This window comes from Salvelinus namaycush, chromosome 40 (assembly GCF_016432855.1).
Source record: "Salvelinus namaycush isolate Seneca chromosome 40, SaNama_1.0, whole genome shotgun sequence".
Classification (NCBI taxonomy): Eukaryota; Metazoa; Chordata; class Actinopteri; order Salmoniformes; family Salmonidae; genus Salvelinus; species Salvelinus namaycush.
This window is the reverse complement of record NC_052346.1, coordinates 7,957,816-7,980,254: the sequence shown is the minus strand read 5'-3', so window position 1 is coordinate 7,980,254 and position 22,439 is coordinate 7,957,816. Positions and strand designations below refer to the sequence as shown.

At 47.3% G+C, this 22,439-nt stretch overlaps 2 protein-coding genes across 2 annotated transcripts in view; one reads left to right on the top strand and one right to left on the bottom strand.

Annotated features, from left to right (window-relative positions):
* LOC120033144 (cyclin-dependent kinase 15) overlaps window positions 1-1,457 on the bottom strand; it is a 29,374-nt gene extending 27,917 nt beyond the window's left edge. Inside the window, exon 1 of the mRNA XM_038979426.1 lies at window positions 1,273-1,457. The gene's annotated coding sequence lies outside the window, so the exon portion shown is untranslated. The remainder of the gene's footprint in view (window positions 1-1,272) is intronic.
* A 9-nt stretch (window positions 1,458-1,466) lies between these two features.
* On the top strand, window positions 1,467-21,645 carry LOC120033143 (alsin-like). Its single transcript, XM_038979425.1, has 35 exons — window positions 1,467-1,606; window positions 2,181-2,285; window positions 2,549-2,697; window positions 2,884-3,872; window positions 4,044-4,407; window positions 5,690-5,861; window positions 6,096-6,192; window positions 6,281-6,358; window positions 8,858-9,055; window positions 9,200-9,425; window positions 9,703-9,892; window positions 10,099-10,164; window positions 11,031-11,193; window positions 11,296-11,427; window positions 11,703-11,831; window positions 12,003-12,026; window positions 13,046-13,116; window positions 13,403-13,469; window positions 13,670-13,839; window positions 13,932-13,997; window positions 14,101-14,199; window positions 14,333-14,497; window positions 14,684-14,795; window positions 14,926-15,003; window positions 15,152-15,285; window positions 15,552-15,716; window positions 15,837-15,960; window positions 16,284-16,441; window positions 16,551-16,667; window positions 16,796-16,972; window positions 17,210-17,255; window positions 17,369-17,430; window positions 17,542-17,691; window positions 19,294-19,390; window positions 19,578-21,645. Exons 1-35 carry the CDS (start codon window positions 1,578-1,580, stop codon window positions 19,614-19,616), a joined length of 5,208 nt encoding a protein of 1,735 aa, XP_038835353.1. The 5' UTR covers window positions 1,467-1,577; the 3' UTR covers window positions 19,617-21,645.
* The last annotated feature ends 794 nt before the right edge of the window (window positions 21,646-22,439 follow it).

The following is a 22,439-nucleotide window of genomic DNA, read 5'->3' as shown; positions in this document are numbered from 1 at the left end:
AGAGTGTCAGCTAAAGACTTACAGAAATCTCTGGAAGATGCTAACATCTCTGTTGACGAGTCTACAATACGTAAAACACTAAACAAGAAAGGTGTTCATGGGAGGACACCATGGAAGAAGCTACTGCTGTCCAAAAAAAACATGGCTGCATGTCTGAAGTTCACAAAAGACAACCTGGATGTTTCGCAGTGCTACTGGCAAAATATTCTGTGGACACACAACACTGTGTGGAGAAAAAAGGCACAGCACACCAACATCAAAACCTCATCCCAACTGTAAACTATGGTGGAGGGAGCATCATGGTTTGGGGCTGCTTTGCTGCCTCAGGGCCTGGACAGCTTGCTATCATTGACGGAAAAATGATTTCCCAAGTTTATCAAGACATTTTGCAGGAGAATGTAAGGCTATCTGTCCGCCAATTGAAGCTCAACAGAAGTTAAGTGATGCAACAGGACAACAACTCAAAAGACAGAAGTAAATCAACAACAGAATGGCTTGAACAGAATAAAATGTGCCTTCTGGAGTGGCCCAGTCAGTCCTGACCTCAACCCGATTGAGATGCTGTGGCATGACCTCAAGAGAGCGGTTCACACCCGACATCCCAAGAATATTGTGGAACCAAAACAGTTTTGTAATGAGGAATGGTCCAAAATTCTTCCTGACTGTTGTGCAGGTCCAATCCGCAACTACAGAAACGTTTGGTTGAGGTTATTGCTGCCAAAGGAAGGTCAACCTGTTATTAAATTCATGGGTTCACATACTTTTTCGAACCTTCACTGTGAATTTTTACACCGTGTGTTCAATAAAGATATTAAAATGTATAATTGTTTGTATGTTACTAGTTTAAGCAGACTGTGTTTGTCTATTGTCGTGACTTAGATGAAGATCAGATCAAATTTTATGACCAATTTATGCAGAATTCCAGGTAATTCTAAAGGGTTCACATACTTTTTCTTCCCACTGTATGTCAGAGTCACTCCAGATTTTGTATTTAGACTCATTACATCAGTCTTTAATGGTTTTTGCATTCAAATATGGCTGCACTGTACCTATAGATGCAAGTTAGCACATATTCTAAAGCTAAAAATACTTCTCAATGTTTTTACTGACTGCACATAAAGAAAGATAGTCCCTACATGATAGAGTGCTTGCTTTTTTATCCAACTGATATTGTCCTTTCTCATCATGTGGACCCCGATCATTGCTGCTTGCAGCTATATTTTTCCAAAATGTACAAATTGTCAACTTTCCCAACAATGATTTATCACCTACCTGCACCCGTTTTTCACCTTGACATTGAGCATTGACACACGTTCATCAAATAGAAAATCACAGTGTAAAACAGCAGAATTCCATATCTGGTGAATTTCAAAATAGAGAGCTAACAAAGCTAAGCTACTTGACCGAATCGATGTTATAAAAATAAGAAATGTAAAACAGGCAAGAAAATACACACGCTTTGAGGACTCTCGGCTTCCGTTCAACTAGTGGTCACAACGACAAAGCGAAAAAAGGATAGCGATTAGCTAGTCAGCTAATCCCTCGCATAACTCAGTCGCAGTACATTTCACAGGTTTATGACGAAATGGACATGGTCGGGGGACCGGTAAGTGAAAGACAATTGCATCTGAGATTGTACATAATATATGGTTAGTAGCTACAGTACAAGGAGCAAGTGGAAGGATACATGTCAGCCCCGAGTTGCTAGCTAACGGTCGTTACACATAGACTATAACAAAGTACTGAGACTGTCAAAGGCTTTGGTAGGCACCTAGTAATTATGGTATGAATGAATCCTTCTAGCTAGTTGCGTCATTTCAAGCAAACAAATTAATTAACTAATTAGTTAATGGACTGAAAATAGGATTTTATCAAATAAATAGTTAACAGTATTTAGCTAACGTTAGTTAGCTGGCTACTCAAAATCAATGGGGGGGGGGTCAGTGTTAGCTAGTTTACGTCACTCCCACATGATTGACAGCTAGCCATGTAAACCATGATGAAAAGAACGTGTGTGTGTGTGTGTGTCAACAACAACACAAACTCTCGCGTACTGTCACTCGTGCTCGTTATTTTGAAGCCACCTAGCAACCAGTAGGGGCTGTATGCAATTCAGTGAGGCAGGGTTACCATTAGCTAGTCATTTTTGTAAGTTATGTTGTTTACCGTATTCAATACAGGGCTGAATTTAGAAACGGATTTGGAGTTTTTCAAGTTGAGTTTCACCAGTCTATGCATCAGCATTGCCATGGACAAATCTCAGTGATGGAGTCCCAGAGGAAAAGGTATGTAGCCCCTAGGTAAGGTGTTGTCAATAAATGTTATGTGATCATCATATGACAACTCATAATATTCTTCATGTAAGTCTATGCCCTCACAAAGCTCTTGTTGTTTCTCTAGCTAGCTACTGTATCTTCTGTTCCAGGGCATGTTTTGTCTTGGTAGTTCAAAAACAATGTCTCCTCTATCTGTGTGGTTGTTCAGAATCCTTGAGACATGACTTGTCAATGTGTCTGTCTGACTGTCTACTTCTGTATGTATTCTCCAGCTCTGGTGAGGAGGACAGTTCAGGGGAGCGAGGTTCGCTCCACACCTGGAAGGGCTACTCCTATAGTGTCACCCCAGAGAGAGTGCTCCTGTCCAGGCCTGTGCTGCAGGCTGCCCTGGGGACACGCCATGGGGTTCTACTGGTGGAGGGTGAGAGTCAATGGACTGCGTTTGATATAATGGCAACACTGACATTTATTATTAGCCTGCTTGATCTACAATTAAAATCATTTATTTTGTTTTGGGTTTGTATACTGATGTACACATACTACTGCTAATCATTTCTAATAAATCCTCTTGTCTAATGACTTGAATGTTGTGATGTGATGTATTTAGGCGGGCAGGTGTACAGCTTTGGTGAGTTCCCATGGAAACAGAGCCAGGTCTCGGAGGTGGGCCCTCTGAAGCCGGTCCTAGAGAGCGCTCTCAGCGGCCAGCGCGTGGTCGCGGTGGCAGCGGGCAGCTTCCACAGCGGGGCGGTTACCGAGGACGGCGGGGTTCACATGTGGGGGGAGAACTCCTTCGGCCAGTGTGGCCTGTCCAGCCTCACTGTAGTCCCCAACCCTACTCCAGTGGCTGTCCTGGACCCCGACACTAGCCCCCCTCATACCATCCGGGTCCTGGAGCTGGCCTGCGGGGAGCAGCACTCCCTTGCTCTCTCTGCCCAGCACGAGGTGTGGGCCTGGGGCAGCGGCTGCCAGCTGGGCCTGGTCACCACCATCTTTCCCGTGTGGAAGCCCCAGAAGGTGGAGCACCTGGCGGGCAGACACGTCCTTCAGGTGGCCTGTGGGGCCTTCCACAGCCTTGCCTTGGTGCGTTGGCTACCACCTCAGGAGGCCCGGCGGCCACTGCCAGACAAGTGTGGCCAGTGCAACCAGCTGCTCTACACCATGACGGACAAGGAGGACCACGTCATTATCTCAGATAGTCATTACTGCCCCCTAGGGGTGGAGTTGCTGGCTGACGGAGAGGCCAGGCTGGGGCCTGGAAGGTCCCCTTCGCTCAGGCTCCAGAGCTCCCCTTCAGAGCCCCTCTCCTCTCATACCTCGGCCTCAGCGCCTGGTCCCCATCCCTCCATAACAGAACATACAGACTATGAGAGGGGGAGGACAGTGGCACAGAATGGGGAAGTCTTAACCACTACAGACTCTGACATCTCTGCTGCTGGGACAGACTCTGATCGAACTGTTGGAGGTGTGGGGGGTGCGGGGTCTCGGAACTCCCCCTACCCTGATCAGGCAGTGAAAGAATATCTCAAGAAACTGTCTGACACCTCTTTGGCTGAGGAGACTGTCAAGATGACCATAGCAGGAGCAAGTTTTCAGGTTAGTAGTGTCACGGTGTGTTTCCTGGGTCGTGTTCGTTAAGGCACGCAAAGGTGCAAAAATTTTTGCTAAGGAAAACTAAAATGTGCTTTTCTTATAGGTCCAGGAAGTCTTCCTGTTTCTGTCAGTTTTCTTTTGTGTGTTGCCTAATGCACCCTGTGTTTGTTTCAGCCCCCAGCTGATAGCCTTGACCTCCTGACCTCTGATCTCATCCCCGGGGTCATGCCAGTGACCACCAGCTCTGCCCTCAACAGCCTGGTCTCATCCTGTGCCTCCGCCGTGGTCGGGAGAGTGGTCTCCACCTGCGAGGCTCTGTCCCTGAAGAAGAGGATTAACTACTACTACCCTGGGGTTGGGGGTGTAGCAGGAGTACCCGGTGGGGTGCCAGGGGGGTTTCCAGGGGGACCCGCGGAGGAGCGGGTGCGTCTGGAGGAGTCCATGCAGGGGAAGAAGAGCTGCAGCACGGGGGATATCCGTGAGGAGGAAGCCGAGGGCCTGAGTCGACGTCTCTCTCTGCCTGGACTCGTCTCTCAGGGTAGATACGCTGTTCGTCTCTTATCCTCCACCTCTGCTCATCGCCTCTTATCCTCCTTATCTTCCTCCTATACTCTGATGTGTAAGTATGCGTGTGTGTGTGTGTGTGTCCACTCATCCAGCCTGCGAACATATTGAACGTCCATCTGAACTACAGTACTATACAGTATGTTTGGGAATGCTGTGAAGGCTCACCATTTGTATCAGTGTGGTGTTTCATGGCTCTTATGTGTGTAACGTTATGTGGGCTACAGTCAGTGAACGGTGGTTTTTGTTCTGTGATTAAAGCTCTCAGCCATAGAGGAATATGAGGCCATATTAATGTGAGTACTTAACCAGAAGGGTTGCAGTAAGGAAAGAGAGGGATGGGAGGAGTGAGGAGAGGGTGAGAGAATAAGACGGAGAAGAAAGGAGCGAGAGTCCGTGAGATAGTGAGGGAAGGAGAGAACTGAGGAAGTGAGAGTGGGAAGAAGATGTATCTGTGTGTGAGGGAGAGAGGGTGAGGGAGAAGGGGGGGAAATGGAGAGGGCAAGATGGCCGTGATCATCTCTTGAGAAACCCAGTCAGAGTGGTAGTGCCTGCAGTATCGGAGGAATCTTCTATTGTCACTTTGGTAGGGCGACAGCTGAACGGTAGGATTTGTCCCTAGCTATCCGAGGGTGTCTTAAGGGGATTTGGGATATGCAAAAAACACATTTGACACATGCGTATAATATACGCTTGTATATGTCCTGTGAAACGGGACAAATACAATTTTAAAAATAATTATTAGCTTCCTGCTGCAGCCAGGGAGGGGACAGACAACTCACCGCTCCCCTCTCTTGGTGGCTCTCCTCTGGGCTGACAGATGGCTCTTTGTGGGGGACAGATGGCTCTCCGTGGGGAACAGGATGTCACAGTGGAAACAACCAACCCACGCCTCATCAGTGATGCCCTGGTCTGTCTGTCCTCATTAACACTCCCTCCCATATGATTACTGTGGTACAGGACCTGGCTCCGGCTGGGCACAATGACTCATCATCTGGAGGATGCTGTGAGGCCTGTGTTTCTGGGTTATTGCAGGGGCTTAGAAGTGTTTTGTTTTTCCAGAGTAGATGAAGATCACTCCGTGACTAAACCAGTCATCCTGAGCACTTCTTTACAGTTGTTTACACTCACCTGTGGAACAGAGAGGACTTCATCCGTAATGTTAGCTGCAGTTGACCGCCGTAACTGAACATGGCTTGAGATGAAGCACAGAAAATGTATCGTTAAGAAACATATCGGTCTGTCTCCGTCTGCAGTGTCCCCCAGGTTGCTGCGGAGGGCCAGCCGGCCCAGGGTGCGAGCGGTGCCCCTCACCCCTGTGGGAGGGCTCCCAGAGGCGGGGGAGCTGCTCCCCTCCCTGCAGACCGAGGTGTGGAGCTGGGGGCGGGGTGAGGAGGGCCAGCTAGGCCACGGGGACAACCTCCCCAGGTCAGTGTCCACTCAACACCAATCACTGAGGGCTGGGGATGAAAACCATGATGATTGACAGTTGTGTAGACCAGTAAAGCATCAGAGTATGAGCGCTGAATCTGATCTAGGATCTGTTTGGCCTTTGAGATAAATAAGATTACATGGACAGGGAGGACCTGCTCCTAGATTGGCACTCCTACTCTGAAATGCTTTGGCCCTGGTTGTAGACTGAGAGGTGTTTCTGACCTGCAGGCTGCAGCCACTGTGCATCAAGTGTCTGAGCAGTAAGGAGGTGGTGCTTGTGGCTGCTGGGGCACATCACTCCCTGGCCCTGACTGCACAGTCCCAGGTCAGGAACTACATTATCACTCCTCATGGGAATCTGAGTCTGAGGGATTCCTCACAACTGTGTGAACATTTGTTTGTGTGTGTTCAAGGTCTTCTCCTGGGGTAGTAACAGCTCTGGCCAGCTAGGACACATGGACTGTCCTACTACTATCCCTCGCCTTGCCAAGGTAAGAGTGTGTTTCTTTAATTGAGGAAAATGGTGCCCCTGCAGTCATCTTTACCACACACTTACCCAGTGTTCCTCCTTTATTCATTTAGCAGCGACGCCCCGCCGCTGGGCAATGCATGTGAATGGTGTTCTTTGGCACCCCCTCCCGTGCTGCCTTTGCCTCCACTGCTGAAAACGATCTTAGGAGAAACACTGCTAACCTAAACTCAGCAAAAAAAAAGAAACGTCTCTTTTTCAGGACCCTGTCTTTCAAAGATAATTCGTAAAAATCCAAATAACTTCGCAGATCTTCATTGTAAAGGGTTTAAGCACTGTTTTCCATGCTTGTTCAATGAACCATAAACAATGAATGAACATGCAACTGTGGAATGGTCGTTAAGACACTAACAGCTTACAGACGGTAGGCAATTAAGGTCACAGTTATGAAAACTTAGGACACTAAAGAGGCCTTTCTACTGAGTCTGAAAAACACCAAAAGAAAGATGCCCAGGGTCCCTGCTCATCTGCGTTAACGTGCCTTAGGCATGCTGCAAGGAGGCATGAGGACTGCCGATGTGTCCAGGGCAATAAATTGCAATGTCCGTACTGTCGCCTAAGACAGAGCTACAGGGAGACGGGACGGACAACTTATCTTCCTCGCAGTGGCAGACCACGTGTAACAACACCTGCACAGGATCGGTACATCCAAACATCACATCTGCGGGACAGGTACAGGATGGCAACAACAACTGCCCGAGTTACACCAGGAACGCACAATCCCTCCATCAGTGCTCAGACTGTCCGCAATAGGCTGAGAGAGGCTGGACTGAGGGCTTGAAGGCCTGTTGTAAGGCAGGTCCTCACCAGACATCACCGGCAATAACGTCACCTATGGGCACAAACCCACCGTCGCTGGACCAGACAGGACTGGCAAAAAGTGCTCTTCACTGACGAGTCGCGGTTTTGTCTCACCAGGTGTGATGGTCAGATTCGCGTTGATCGTTGAAGTAATGAGCGTTACCCCTAGGCCTGTACTCTGGAGCGGGATCGATCTGGAGGTGGAGGGTCCGTCATGGTCTGGGGCGGTGTGTTACAGCATCATCGGACTGAGCTTGTTGTCATTGCAGGCAATCTCAACGCTGCGCTGTCCGTTACAGGGAAGACATCCTCCTCCCTCATGTGGTACCCTTCCTGCAGGCTCATTCTGACATGACCCTCCAGCATGACAATGCCACCAGCCATACTGCTCGTTCTGTGTGTGATTTCCTGCAGACAGGAATGTCATTGTTATGCCATGGCCAGCGAAGAGCCCGGATCTCAATCCCATTGAGCACGTCTGGGACCTGTTGGATCGGAGGGTGAGGGCTAGGGCCATTCCCCCCAGAAATGTCTGGGAACTTGCAGATGCCTTGGTGGAAGAGTGGGGTAACACCTCACAGCAAGAACTGGCAAATCTGGTGCAGTCCATGAGGAGGAGATGCACTGCAGTACTTAATGCAGCTGGTGGCCACACCAGATACTGACTGTTACTTTTGAATTTGACCCCCCCCATTGTTCAGGGACACATTATTCCATTTCTGTGGAACTTGTTCAGTTTATGTCTGTTGTTGAATCTTGTTATGTTCATACAAATATTTACACATGTTAAGTTTGCTGAAAATAAACGCAGTTGACAGTGCGAGGACGTTTCTTTTTTTTTGCTGAGTTTATATACCCACATGAATAAACTCTGCAGCAGCAATTAAAGGACTCTCCATGGTAGAACAAGAACGGCACTTTTCCACTGAGGATTTATCCCAGTGTTTTACCCGAAAGGCTGAGACTTTTCTGTTTCCATCTACGCGCGCCAGCTCCCGTGTCTCACTGGGCCATGGCGCATGCTCTGACTTGGAGCCAAGGCATGTCCCTGGGTACTTTTCAGATTTCATTTAAATAACAATGGCTAGCTGTGAACTTGAACACCTTCTCACGAAGCGACGGTCTTGAATGAGGTTGTTGATTCTGCTCGCCACAAGTCTCCTGATGGAGAAACAAGACTACATTAACATACAACAACGGAGACACCCTGGTGTGGGGCTAAGTCTCAATGGAAAAGTACCCTCGGCTGCTTATAGTGATCACAAATCCTAGGACATTTTATGACTATTGAGTTTGTGCAGGACTGTTGGTATAAGCGTGAGCAGCATTGGCGTGTGCGAGCCAGAACTGTTCATAGCTGCATTTCTCCTGTTTCTGTAGCATGGGGCATCTTGATGTACAAGTACACCCCCTGGACAGGACGCTAGTCTATCGCAGGGCCCTTCCTCCAATCTATCTCCTTGATGCTGATTGCCAAGCGGAGACGCATTGGGTCCCATTTTTACAGTCTTTGGTATGACTCGGCCGGGGATCGAACTCCCAACCTTCCATTCTCAAGGTGGACACTCTAACCACAAGGCCACCGAGTTGTAGAAGCCTAGCACAACACAAATGTACAGTGATCTGATCTGCTCTGTTTGTCCCTGTTGTGGCCCTGTAGCTGTCTGAGGGGATTCGTGTATGGGACGTGGGTGCGGGGGTGCAGCACACCCTCCTCCTGGCCGATGGGGACTGTTACCAGCCCATCCTTTACTATAGCGGACAGCAGGTCATAGAGGGGGCGCAGGACGCACCCCAGGACCAGACAGAGGGGTACAGCTACACCCAGCAACCAGTGCTGCTCCCCTTCTGCATGAACGTGAGTAGTGGGTCACACACACACACTGTACTGAACCCCTGCTGTGTTCCGTTTTTAGTATATTCAGCATCTGCTTCGTGATTTCAACTGACATTTGGCCCGATGGTGGTGCGTGTGTCTGGGTTTTGTCCATCCATGTTTTAGTTGGGCTACGTGAGCGGCGTGCTTGCGGGGGGCCAGAGCTGCGTGGCGCTAGCCGACCGCAACGTCATGGGTTTCAGCGCCAGCCTCCACGAGCTGGCTGCTGCCGAGAGGAAGTTCTACTGCAAGCTGAGTTCTGTGAAGAACCACATACTGCGCCCTCTGTTGGACCTGGGTGAGAACTACTGCTGCCGCTACAGCTCCGCTGGACAGAGGCCATGGGTCAGAGGTTAGAGAGGGAGAGAGAGAAGGGCGAGTTTTATTATAATGGTAACCAATGTCAAAGGAAAGTGATTGGGTGGCATTCAAAAAGATCTGGCATAAAGCTTACAAATTTGTTATATGTTATTAGTACAGACCTGTAACTTTTGGTTAACCATGTGCTGGAATAGAGTAAGTTAGTACGTTTCAGAGTAAATATTAGGTTGATTATCTCTTGGATGTGTGTGTTTTTCCTTTCACACAGTGTTTTGTTAACAGGTGTGTGTTCTCCTTCTAACCCTCAGAGTCGTTGAGTACAGCCCTAGGCCCGGCGTCCACAGTGCTGCTACAGAGCCTGGCGAGGTGTTATAGCCGCCTGTGTCACCTCACTGGCCAGCACTCCGCCTCCCTCACCGCCAACCTGCGCCGCCGTCGGGAGGTGAAAAGCTTGGTTATGCTGGAGCACGCCAGCATCTTCCTGGACACGTACAATGAGTATGTGCAGTTGTGCACACACACAATGTCTGACCCTCCCACTGTCTGACTTTTACTTCTTTACAAAAAGCACCTCTGTACTAGCTGATGTGAGAAATTCCCTCTTTGTTATTTGGTTTTTAATAGGTTGTGTACATGTAGTTCTGCGTGTATAATGACCTCTCCTCTCTCTCCGTTCCTTCCCCCTCTTCATCTCTGCCTGCCAGGTACTGCTGCTCTGTGGGTAACTTCCTGGTGATGGGGGGCGTCCAGGCTCTGGCCAAGCCCTCGCTGTGAGTGTGTACACACACACACACAGTAGGACATCTAGCAGCCCTAGCTTATTATCCTTACCATTTGCGGTGCTCATTATATGTTCATTATCTTTACCATTTACCTAGGCCTGTGTGCTCATTATTCTTAACATTGACCTAAGCCTGTGTCAAGGGACAGCTGTTTGATGCCTAGTCGTTCTGCACACAGTGGTACTGAGGAAGCTCATGCAGGTTTACTTGGAAAGGGAAAAGTCAAAGGATTAATTCTAAAACATTTTTATGGGTTCTTTTTAATTTTGAAAACGGGTGGTTCGAGCCCCGAATGCTGATTGGCTGACAAAAATACCACATATACCACGGGTATGACAACAATCAAAAATTATACTGTTCTAATTACGCTGGTAGCCAGTTTATAATAGCAAAAAGGCACCTCAGGGGTTTGTGGTATGTGGCCAATATACCCCGGCTAAGGGCTGTATCCAGGTTCACATAAGAACAACCCTTAGCTGTGGTATGTGGCCAATATACCACATCCCTTCTGGCCTTATTGCTTAATTATAAACCAATGTGTTTCTTCATCAAGGCTTCAACCAAGAGTGACTGAATGACCCTTCTCATGCTTTTAACTGGAAAGGTGAACAGTGAATTAAAACTGGAAATCTCTTATTTCCTTTTCCATCTCTCCTCCCCCACCCTCTCCTCCCTTCCCCACCCTCTCCTCCCTCCCTCCCTCCCTCCCTCCCTCCCTCCCTCCCTCCCTCCCTCCCTCCCTCCCTCCCTCCCTCCAACTTCCCCCACCCTCTCCTCCCTCCCTGCCCTCCATCTTCCCCTGCGCTCCATCTTCCCCCGCCTTCTCCTCCACCATCTTCTGTTCCTCTGCTCAGAGATTTCTTTGGGAAGTGTCCAGAGCTGTTGCAGCGGCTGGCAGAGTCCAGCGAGGAGAACATTCCTCTGAGTGACCTGTTGGTGACTCTCTTGTACCTGCCCATGAGACACCTTCACGAGTATGGCAGGCTGCTGCTCAAACTGGGAACCTGCTTTGAGGTGGTACGTGGAGGAACTAGGACCGGGCCGTACACACACACACACGCTCACACACCTTCATACAAACTCTCACGTTTGTGTGTGTGTGTCTCTCCATCCCTGCAGAGCTCAGTGGACTACCAGAAGCTGCAGGACGGCTGCTCTAAGTTTGAGGCCCTGGCTCTTCATTTGAAGAGGAGGAGGAAGGAGGCAGAGTACACGTACCACTTTTGGAAGAGCTTCCCTGGCAAGATGACGGTCAGTGGCCTGGTCAGTTGGTTTGACCACAGTAATCAGTGCCAGATTCACACTATTGAGCCAATGCCAACCATACTGTGCTCGCTCAGATATTTTATTTTCACGTTGTCCTTTCAAGCATGGTTCCGGCAGCTATGGTGGATGTATAATCAGGCCGGCAGAGTACAGCTTGGTTCGGTTTGGCTCCATAGTGTGAAACGGGTAGAAGATCTTTTATTCAGCCCAAAATCTCCAGTTTACCTCTTATCCCATATCACCTGGCCATCCTGTTCCAGGATTCCCTGCGTAAGCCCCACCGGAGGCTGATCTGTGAGAGCAGTAACAAGGCCCTGACGCTACAGAACTCTGGAAGGTTCTCTGTCAACTGGTTCATCCTCTTCAACGATGCACTCGTCCACGCTCAGGTAAACACAGCTTCTTACAGCTGGCTCTTACAAAGGTGCCAATGTCTCTTTTTCTTTCTTTCACAGTTTTTTCCCCCATTTGTTTTGAACACCCTCAGAGCATTTGATATGAATATATCTGGTGTGTTGACTGACTCCTATCAAGTTGTGTGTTTGTCTTTGTCCTATCAGGGTGTGGTTCCCTATAAAAGCCTTGTAAGTATGCATCAGCAGCCAGTGTACTGCCCCCTAGTCAATGCAGCGCTCCCGTGTGGCCAGGGCTTGGCTTAGGACGTAGGCTTCCTGCATCATCTCTTTAGGCACCTGCTGCCTGCCGTAAACCACAAACACCGGCTTCACAGCTTGAAATAACACCCACACCAAAACACACCGTTTTTCTGATCTTCTTCATGTACATATGGTGTAGTCACTAACACCTGGCTGGAATAAGCCTCACTGATTTGATTTCTTGAAGCTCACAGTAAAGAATGGTAGTTATTTACCTTCTCTGCCTTCTCCCTTTAACTAATGCAACTGCTCCTGAACATTAGGAGCCCCACAGCGGGTTCTGTACACCACTCTACAGTGAGCAGCTTCTCCTCAGCCGAGCCCAGTGCCCCCTGCCCTCTGATGCTAGCCTCAGGATACTGTGTGGAAAGCTGAACTGATACCTTTAATAACTAAGGCTCCCGGTAGTAAATTGCCTACTTTTATGACATTGTCGTAGTCATAGCAACACGTTGACTCTGCTTACAGACGTCAATCTAAAAAGTTAAGTCTGACGTTATTGGGTCTTCCCGACGTGTGCGTCTTGGTTATCTAACTAAGATGCCTTTTTGACCCATTTTTTTTTTTTGCTATTTGGAGCCTTAGTTATCATTACTCTGAAACCATGTGACGCAACACGTGAGGATCGGCCGTCTCCGGTTCACTTCTCTCAAACAGTTTCCTGTGATGTGCCGCTGTCTCTTAGTGTGCACCCACCTAGCTGTGTTTGATGACGTAGTGAGCGTTTTTAGCCTCCGTCGGTTGCACCCTGTGTGCTGTGTCTGTCGGCCTGCCTCGTGCCCTGTCGCCCTCGCCTCTGTGTGCCATGCAAGTTGGCATCTATTAGGTCATGTGACTGTGTTTAGCTCCAGTGCCCTGACTACTTCCTGACTGAACCAGTGTACTGTAGCTGAGTGTATCGGTATACTGATGTCTCTCTCTCTCTCTCTTCCCTCCCTCTCCTCCAGTTCTCCACCCACCACGTCTTCCCATTGGCCACACTGTGGGTCGAGCCCATCCCGGAGGAGAACACTGGCCTGTGAGTCTATCACCCTATCTGCCCAATTAGAGTGTTTAGCTGGTGTGTTATTGAGCCCTTAGCTCAGCGTTTCCCAAACTTGGTCCTGGGGCCCCCCCCGGATGCACGTTTTGTTTTTGCCCTAGCACTACACAGCTGATTCAAATAATCAACTAATCATCAAGCTTTGATCATTTGAATCAGCTGTGTAGTGTTAAGGCAAAAAACAAAACGTGCACCCCTTGAGGTCCCCAGGACCGAGTTTGGAAAACGCTGCCTCCGCTGAGCTGTGCTTTGTTCCATCCAGGTATGGACTGAAGTTGATCTCACCTGAGGAGACCTTCACCCTGCTGGCCTGTTCTTCCATGGAGAAGGTAGGCCACTAGCCAATAGCCAGGCCTCACTACTCACCTGCTCAGGTTACAAGTATGTAGTGTTTGTGTCTTTGTAGGTTCTTGTTAATCTGCCTAGTTGGGTTCAGTTTGTGGAGCGCGTGGTGACAGACGGTGTAACAACCCATTCAGTTCAATGAAATGCACTTCAATATGACTATTAACTGCTGTGTGTTCTCCAGGCCAAGTGGCTTCGCTCCATCAACCAGGCGGTGGACCAGGCCATGAGTGGGGCGGGGCAGAGGGCGGAGCCTCCCATCTCCCGGACTGCCTCCTACACCTTCTACAAGGACAGCCGTCTGAAGGAGGCCACCTACGAGGGCCGCTGGCTGGCCGGCAAGCCCAATGGGAGGTGGGTCTGGCTGGGGAAGGAGGGATGCAGAACCTGGTGCCTCTGGTTCCACTTCCATACAGTCACAATGAATTGAAAATTGTTGTTTCCAGGGGAATGATGAAGTGGCTTGATGGGAGAATTTACACGGGGACGTTCAAGAACGGACTGGAGGATGGGTCAGTCGGTGTTAATCAATCAATAAACTTATCAATGTATCAATCACCGTAGTCAGAAATAAAGGCATTTCTCATTGTTCTGCTATTTGTTTATGGGTCGTAGTTTTGGAGATTACGTTATGCCCAGCAAGACGTTGAACCTGAACGACCACTATCAAGGCCACTGGAAAGAAGGGAAGATGCACGGCATCGGAACATACAAGTGAGTCTGTTTGGCTGTGTGAGGAGTTCAGCGTTATTTAACAAAGTCACCCTTTTGTAAGCGTGACCAGGAGTTTGCGGGCATGTCTATGTTTCTGCTGTGTATCCTAACAATGCGACTGTCGTCTATGCAGGTATGCTACAGGTGAGTTGTACGAGGGCTCGTTCCAGGACAACATGCGTCACGGTCACGGGATGCTGCGCAGCGGCTCGCTAAATTCCTCCTCCCCCAGCGTCTTCATCGGCCAATGGGTGCACGACAAGAAGACGGGCTACGGCGTCTTTGATGACATCACCAGGTAGTGGACCGCTCCAGCCCACCCTTTTCATTCTGCCGCGCTAAACTGTACTGAGCTGGCCTGGTTACGCATCCAGCTAGCTCAGTGCGGTTGGGGTTGGATTGATAGTGTGAAAAGTGTATTAGTGTATCAAAAGTGCTGATGGTGTTACGTGGTGATCTGTGTTGTACCGGTGTGTTCCGTCAGAGGAGAGAAGTACATGGGCATGTGGCAGGATGACCAGCGGCAGGGCACGGGCGTCATAGTAACCCAGTTTGGCCTGTACTACGAGGGAGCCTTCAACAACAACAAGATGCAGGTGATTCCTGGGCAGTGGGGTTCTTCCTCCTGACGCTAGCTGAACGTTAGCACATTAGCGCCAAGATATTGGAGAAAAGGAAGATAATCACCTCTCCATTTGCTGTTTTTTTTTTTTTTCGCTGTCTCAGGGCACAGGGGTCCTGCTGTCTGAGGACAACACCACATATGAAGGAGAGTTCTCGGAGGACTGGACTCTCAACGGAAAGGTCAGTGAAAGAAGAGAGACACACACAAGCCTGAGCAATCTGTCTCACACACACACACACAGCTTGCACTCACACATATTTTCGCTTAGCCACATACGTTTGTGCAGACACATGTATAATACAGGACATTGCTCTCCCCATCTCTCAGGGTGTGCTGACCATGGCTAATGGGGACTTCTTTGAGGGCTCCTTCACCGGGGAGTGGGGCTCCGGCCTGAAGGTCACCGGATCCTTCTTCAAACCCAACCTCTACGACTCAGACGGGGATAAGGGCCGCGCTGTGTAAGTCTCTGTACCATTCAATGCTATTGGTTTTAGTATGGTGGAGGATAAGCATATTCAAAGATTTTAGTCTTGATCTTGAGTGTTTAAAAAAAACAAATATATATTTAAATGATAAATAAATTGCAAGGCAATCTGTCCACAGGAGGTGATCCTGCTCTGTTTTTGCATCTAAGCCTTGAATTTTTTTTTTTTAAATGAATCCAGTCAAGTGAACGTGTATGTGAACATAGAAATAGTCTATTTCCTTTTATGTGTGTCTCCAGTAAGCTGGGGCGTCTGGCGGTGCGTCCGGAGGAGAAGTGGAGGGCAGTGTTTGAGGAGTGTTGGATGAGGCTGGGCTGTGAGGCCCCTGGCCAGGGAGAGAACCAGAGGGCCTGGGAGAACATCGCTGTAGCCTTGACCACCAGCAGGAGACAGCACAGAGACAGGTAGAGAGAACAGAGACCACACACACAGTACTTACACCTCACACACACTCACGAATTTCTCTCTCTCACACACACACAGAGAGTACAGTTGTCTAAGTGGTATTGATGTGTGTGTTCCAGCCCGGAGATGAACCTGAGTCGGACTCATAACAGAACTCTGGGGAGTCTGGAGTTCATCCCTCAGCAGCATGTTGGCCCTGTTACCATGGAGAAGTATGACCATATCCGCCATTCCCTCATCAAGGTGAGCCAACGACCCCGGGTGACTTCCTAACCCTCTTAATCCCCCTCAGCAAATGGACCCACGCACCAACGTGTCTGACAAGCAAAAATACCAGCACCCACTGTTTGACAAGCAATATCCTTTAGTATGGTTTAATGATGATGATTATTATCATAATAATCATGAAGAAATGTCTGAGCTGTCGTCCTGAGGTGCCCCTGTTCATACTGATTTACTCTTTAGTTCTAACATGATTTATTCTCATTGAGAAAACACCACAGAATAGGAATATCCTGAAACTCTCACTTTTAACCTTCACTGTCCTCCATTTTGTGCCCCCCCAGGCGTGTGACACGCCCCTGCACCCCCTGGGCAGGCTGATGGAGACCCTGGTGGCTGTCTACAGGATGACCTACGTGGGGGTGGGGGCCAACCGCCGCCTCCTACTGCAGGCTGTCAATGAGATCATGTCCTACCTGGCACGCATCTTCCAGCTCGTCAGGTGTGTGTGTGGCCTAAAACAGTCAGATACTGTTTTTCCATTCAGTTTGACCCAAGGCTAGCCTGTTTTAAGCCATGTACTGTATGTGTAATGTTTGTTTGTCTCTCAGGTTCCTGTTCCCAGATCTGCCTGAGGAAGGTGGAGCGATTCCTGAACCATCCTCTGACCCCCAGGACAAGAAGGATTCCAACTGCGCAGACACCCAGCTAGAATCTCCCAAACCTGGGTACGACCATAGCATATCTTATGTAAAAGAGCACGTCACTGTTGTTTTAAATACTGTTTTCTTCCAGAAGAGAAATATGTTAAGCCCTTGAATGTGTGTTGAATGATGTGTGTGTGTGGTTTCCCCAGGCGTGTAGTGAGTAGCTCAGCTCTACTCCTGCCGGTGTTGCTGCCTCGTCTCTACCCCCCTCTCTTCACCCTGTACGCCCTGGAGAAGGAGAGGGAGGACGACGTGTACTGGGAGTGTGTCCTCCGCCTCAACAAACAGTCAGACATGGCCCTGCTCGCCTTCCTCGGAGTGCAACAGTGAGTCTCTCTCGGACTGACCAATGAGGTTGGGAATGACTAGTAGCCTCGTACAACCCTTCTGATCTCGCCGTCTTACATTCTGTTGAATCCGTGTTGCGAAACAGAATGTGAGGATAGTCTGGGCCTTTTTCATTTAGCCTCGTACAAGTTTTTTCCCGATCATGTAGCCTGACGGTCCTGACCTGGAAAAACTGTAGTTATAACATGTAAAAATGAATCTCTTTTTGCTTTCAGTAAGTTTTGGCCGGTTTCGGTTCCAGTGCTGGGGGAGAAGACAGAGGTATGACACTAAGTACATTCTGAATCACACTGCCCTCCTGTGGGTGAATTACAACATTATTATCAAGTACATGTTAGATTGTCCTTACTGACAGTCTCTCTCCTCTTTTCTAGGTTGTGTCCAGCACAAAAGACGCCTGTTTTGCCTCAGCAACGGAGACCTTACAGCAGATCAGGTACGCTTTATCCAGAGCAGTACTATATCGTCATGATTGAATGAGTTACTCTTTGAGTTACGATATTGTAGTTATACGTGGTTGATGTGTATTAAGACAGTTTGTTTTCAGCACAACGTTCACCCCATCCGACAAGCTGCAGGTGATCCAGCTGACATTTGAGGAGATCACAAAGGAAGTGCTGTCATCTCTGGAGGATAACTTCCTGTGGTCCATGGACGACCTGTTTCCTGTGTTCCTCTACGTGGTGCTGCGTGCCCGGTGAGTCGATGAGAGAACACACACACACACACACACATACGTCTCTATGTTCCTCAGAGATGCACAGATGCCAATTTTAGAATCAGAACTACATCTATTTACAGTACCGGTCAAAAGTTTGGACACCTACTCATTCCAGGGTTTTTCTTTATTTTTACTATTTTCTACATCGTAGAATAATAGTGAAGACATCAAATCTATTTGAGATTCTTCTAAGTAGCCACCCTTTGCCTTGATGACAGCTTTGCACACTCTTGGCATTCTCTCAACCAGCTTCATGAGGTAGTCACCTGGAATACATTTCAATTAACAGGTATGCCTTGTTAAAAGTCAATTTGTGGAATTTCTTTCCTCCTTAATGCATTTGAGCCAATCAGTTGTGTTGTGACAAGGTAGGGGTGGTATACAGAAGATAGCCCTATTTGGTAAAAGACCAATTCCATATTATGGCAAGAACAGCTCAAATAAGCAAAGAGAAACGACAGTCCATCATTACTTTAAGATATGAAGGTCAGTCAATCCCGAAAATGTCAAGAACTTGAAGTTTCTTCAAGTGCAGTCACAAAAACCATCAAGCGCTATGATGAAACCGCCACAGGAAAGGAAGAGCCAGAGTTACCTCTGCTGCAGAGGATAAGTTCATTAGAGTTACCAGCCTCAGAAATTGCAGCCCAAATAAATGCTTCACAGAATTCAAGTAAAAGACACATCTCAACATCAACTGTTCAGAGGAGACTGCATGAATCAGGCCTTCATGGTCGAATTGCTGAAAAGAAACCACTACTAAAGGACATCAATAATAAGAAGAAACTTGCTTGGGCCAAGAAACACAAGCAATGAACATTAGACCAGTGGAAATCTGTCCTTTGGTCTGAGTCCAAAGTTGAGATTTTTGGTTCCAACCGCCGTGTCTTTGTGAGATGCAGAGTAGGTGAACTGATGATCTCTACATGTGTGGTTCCCACCGTGAAGCATGGGGGAGGAGGTGTGATGGTGTGGGGTTGGTGGGGACAATCATTTAGAATTCAAGGCACACTTAACCAGCATGGCTACCACAGCATTCTGCAGCGATACACCATCCCAGCTGGTTTGCGCTTAGTGGGACTATCATTTGTTTTTCAGCAGGACAATGACCCAAAACACACCTCCAGGCTGTGTAGGGGCTATTTGACCAAGGAGAGTGGTGGAGTGCTGCATCAGATGACCCGGCCTCCATAATCACCCGACCTCAACCCAATTGAGATGGTTTGGAATGAGTTGGACCACAGAGTGAAGAAAAAGCAGCCAACAAGTGCTCAGCTTATGTGGGAACTCCTTCAAGACTGTTGGAAAAGCATTCCAGGTGAAGCTGGTTGAGAGAATGCCAAGAGAGTGCAAAGCTGTCATCAAGGCAAAGGGTGGCTACTTTGAAGAATCGCCATATAAACTGTTTTGATTTGTTAAACACTTTTTTTGGTTACGACATGATTCCATATGTGTTATTTTATAGTTTTGATGTCTTCACTATTATTCTACAAATGTAGAAATGAATAGTTGTGTCCAAACTTTGGCTGGTACTGTATATGTGTGTCGTGTGTTAACCAAGGCTGTGTTTCTCTTCAGGATCAGGAACCTGGGGTCAGAAGTGAGTCTGATAGAAGACTTGATGGACCCCTGTGTACAGCACGGAGAACACGGCATCATGTTCACCACTCTCAAGGTACACTCGTAACATACATTCTATGGCAGATAGAATCCAAATACAGGCACTCACACTCATAACTTATTCAGATACTCATTACATATTCATGCGATCTATGCACGCTTAAACACAGCGCTTCATAGGGAATAAATGAAGCTGTAACTATCTGTATAATATATTCATTTTATTTTCCTCTGTCTGTCAGGCATGTTACTATCAGATCCAGCATGAGAAGACCACATAAGAACCACAGAGAATCTCTACTGTATACTGCAGCAGTTCTGTGTAAAGTGGCAGTCAGACAGACAGCCGATTTAGAGGGAAGGGATTGGAGAGGTTTTGAGTGATGCTGTGTTAGGGTCGTCACAGGAGGGTCATGATGATTGACAGACAGGCTGCTGACTGTCCATCTGCTCCCCCGTAGCAGGACCCCCTCCCCCTTACATACACACATACACTGACTCATGCGCTTACACACACATACGAAAACACACACACTACAAAGCTCCCCGCTCTAACCACTGCCTAATGGTGACCGTGTCATCAGGCTCATACACCTACTTGATTCATCAGGTTGACCTCTGTAAATCCAAGGTGTTGTAAACTGGCCAAACTGCCAAAACAGTTTTATCTGTCCATAGGCTTTGTAATACCTTCGCCCCTGAATGAAGGAACCTGCTCCTTGAGCCGTCTGGAATAGGGGCTTACTGTGATGTGGGCAGAGCCAGTGGAGTTTCAGCCTTATCTGTTGTGAATATGACTGGCTATTTACTATTCACCCTATATTAGTGGCAGAGATTACTGCCTCTTTTGTCACCCAGCGCTGGTAGTGAAATGGAAGTCTATGAAGATAAACTTAAAATCCAAGTGAGACTCACCCTTAACGTGGAGCCTGTCTAATAACAAGACGCCATCTTGTATGTATGAGGTGGCAACAAGTACGCATCGGATGGCCACCTGTTGCTTCTATCGGACCTCAGCCCTCAAAGCACATGTTATTTAATGGACCAACACAGTACATCACATTGATGTCACTTAAAACAAGGAAAGAGTTGAACCTCACAGATGCAGCGACGTCTGTGTACACCGAGCGCCAACCTACGCTCACTCAGACCAACACCAGTTGAAGTTGTTTTGTAGTTGAAATGTAAAATGTACACTCCATACACTTCCGGTGTTATTGTTGTATTCATTGTTCTGAAAAACCTTGAATATACAGCTCTATTCAGGTGATTGATGATGTGAAGTTGGGTGGCGCTCTGTTTCTCATGTAATGCAGTTAAATGACAGCCAGCTGATGTGCACTTCACCTGCTAGCCTTTAAAACATTTCAATTCATACTGTATTATTTGTATTTATAACCTCTCTGTTTGCACAGTATTTATAATGCTACAAGGTGGTTCTTTCAGGTCACTTTGTTATTCTACACCAGAGCTAAAACCTCAGCCACCTGCATGAAATGTTGACACTTGATGGGTAACCCATAGAAGACGGCTTAGTTTCTGTTATAAAACTTTTCCTGCAATATAGCTAATGTAATATTCATGTTTGTGGTTCTTCAAATCAGATGAAGACTTTTACTAGGAAGCAATATTGTTTATGCATGTGTTTGGTGCGCTCCTGTCATGCAGACAGACTTATGACAGTATGATGCAGTATTTGTACCTGCAAGGCAATCACTACACAGAAGAAACTCTCTCTGTTCAACTCGTTGTGGTCTGATCATGTTGTAATGGCAATATGATGGTTAGACAGTGGTTATACAGTGACATTGAAGTCTACCAAAAGAAAATCTTCCTGTTGCAACAATGTTCTTTAAAAAAATCTATATCTTTATTCTGGGCAGAATTATTAATGTGGAGAATAGAATTTGTTACAACTGTTAACTGATTGTTTGATGGGACATGCAGGACATAAGAATCTATATTTTTAGCAGAATTTGATTGTAACCTGGTATTTGGGTAATTCTTTATTCAGCTTGTTTGTAATTTGTATGGTCATGCCAAGGTTTACCTCCATTTTCCCCCCCCATAATTCCTTTGGAAAGGACTGTGATTATTTAACTGTATATCTGTTTACACCTGAAACACATGAGGTGCTGCATGATATGATATCTCTACAGTGTTTTACCCATAGACTGCATAACTTACAGTTTGATCTATGAAGGAAGCTTGTTTTTATTTTTTATTTAAACTTTATTAAACTAGGCGAGTCAGTTAAGAACAAATTCTTATTTACAATGACAGCCGAACCCAGACGATGCTGCCCTATTGGACTCCCAAGCACGGCTGTTTGTGATACAGCCTGGATTCGAACCAGGTTGTCTGTAGAGACACCTCTAGCACTGAGATGCAGTGCCTTAGACCGCTGCCCCACTCGGAAGTATACTTCCAGGTTAAGGTGTGTTCCTTTGGATAGAGTTCTCTGTATGTTGTCACGTTTGTCCTTTTTAGGGGAATGATGTCAGCATTTTGTCTAATGTACATATCTTAATGTAAACAAAGGGCAATAAAGCCAACTGACAAAGTTCCCTTTAAATAAAATTTGCCTCTACTAGTTTGTCTTAAATTGCAAACCGTATGTTCCTGTTACTTTGGTTTAATGGGTTAGATACAGTTGAAGTCAGAGGTTTACATACACCTCGGTTGGAGTCATTAAAACTCGTTTTTCAACCACTCCACAAATTTCTTGTAAACAAACTATAGTTTTGGCAAGTCGTTTAGGACATCTAATTTGTGCATGACACAAGTAATTTTTCCAGCAATTGTTTAGACCGATTATTTTTTTTTCTCCCACTTACAATGAATTATATCACAATTCCAGTGGGTTAGAAGTTTAGATACGCTAAGGTGACTGCTTTTAAACAGCTTGGAAAATTCCAGAAAATGATGTCATGGCTTTAGAAGCTTCTGATAGGCTAATTTACATAATTTGAGTCAATTGGAGGTGTACCTGTGGATGTATTTCAAGGCCTACCTTCAAACTCAGTGCCTCTGCTTGACATCATGGGAAAATCAAAATAAATCAGCCAAGACTTCAGAAAAAAACATTGTAGACCTCCACAAGT

Coding starts and splice junctions, on each gene's coding strand:
- LOC120033143 (XM_038979425.1), top strand. CDS start 1,578: ATGACGAAATGGACATGGTCGGGGGACCG. Junction 3,873..4,043: donor TAGCAGGAGCAAGTTTTCAG/GTTAGTAGTGTC, acceptor TGTTTGTTTCAG/CCCCCAGCTGATAGCCTTGA. Junction 15,004..15,151: donor ACTGGACTCTCAACGGAAAG/GTCAGTGAAAGA, acceptor CCCATCTCTCAG/GGTGTGCTGACCATGGCTAA.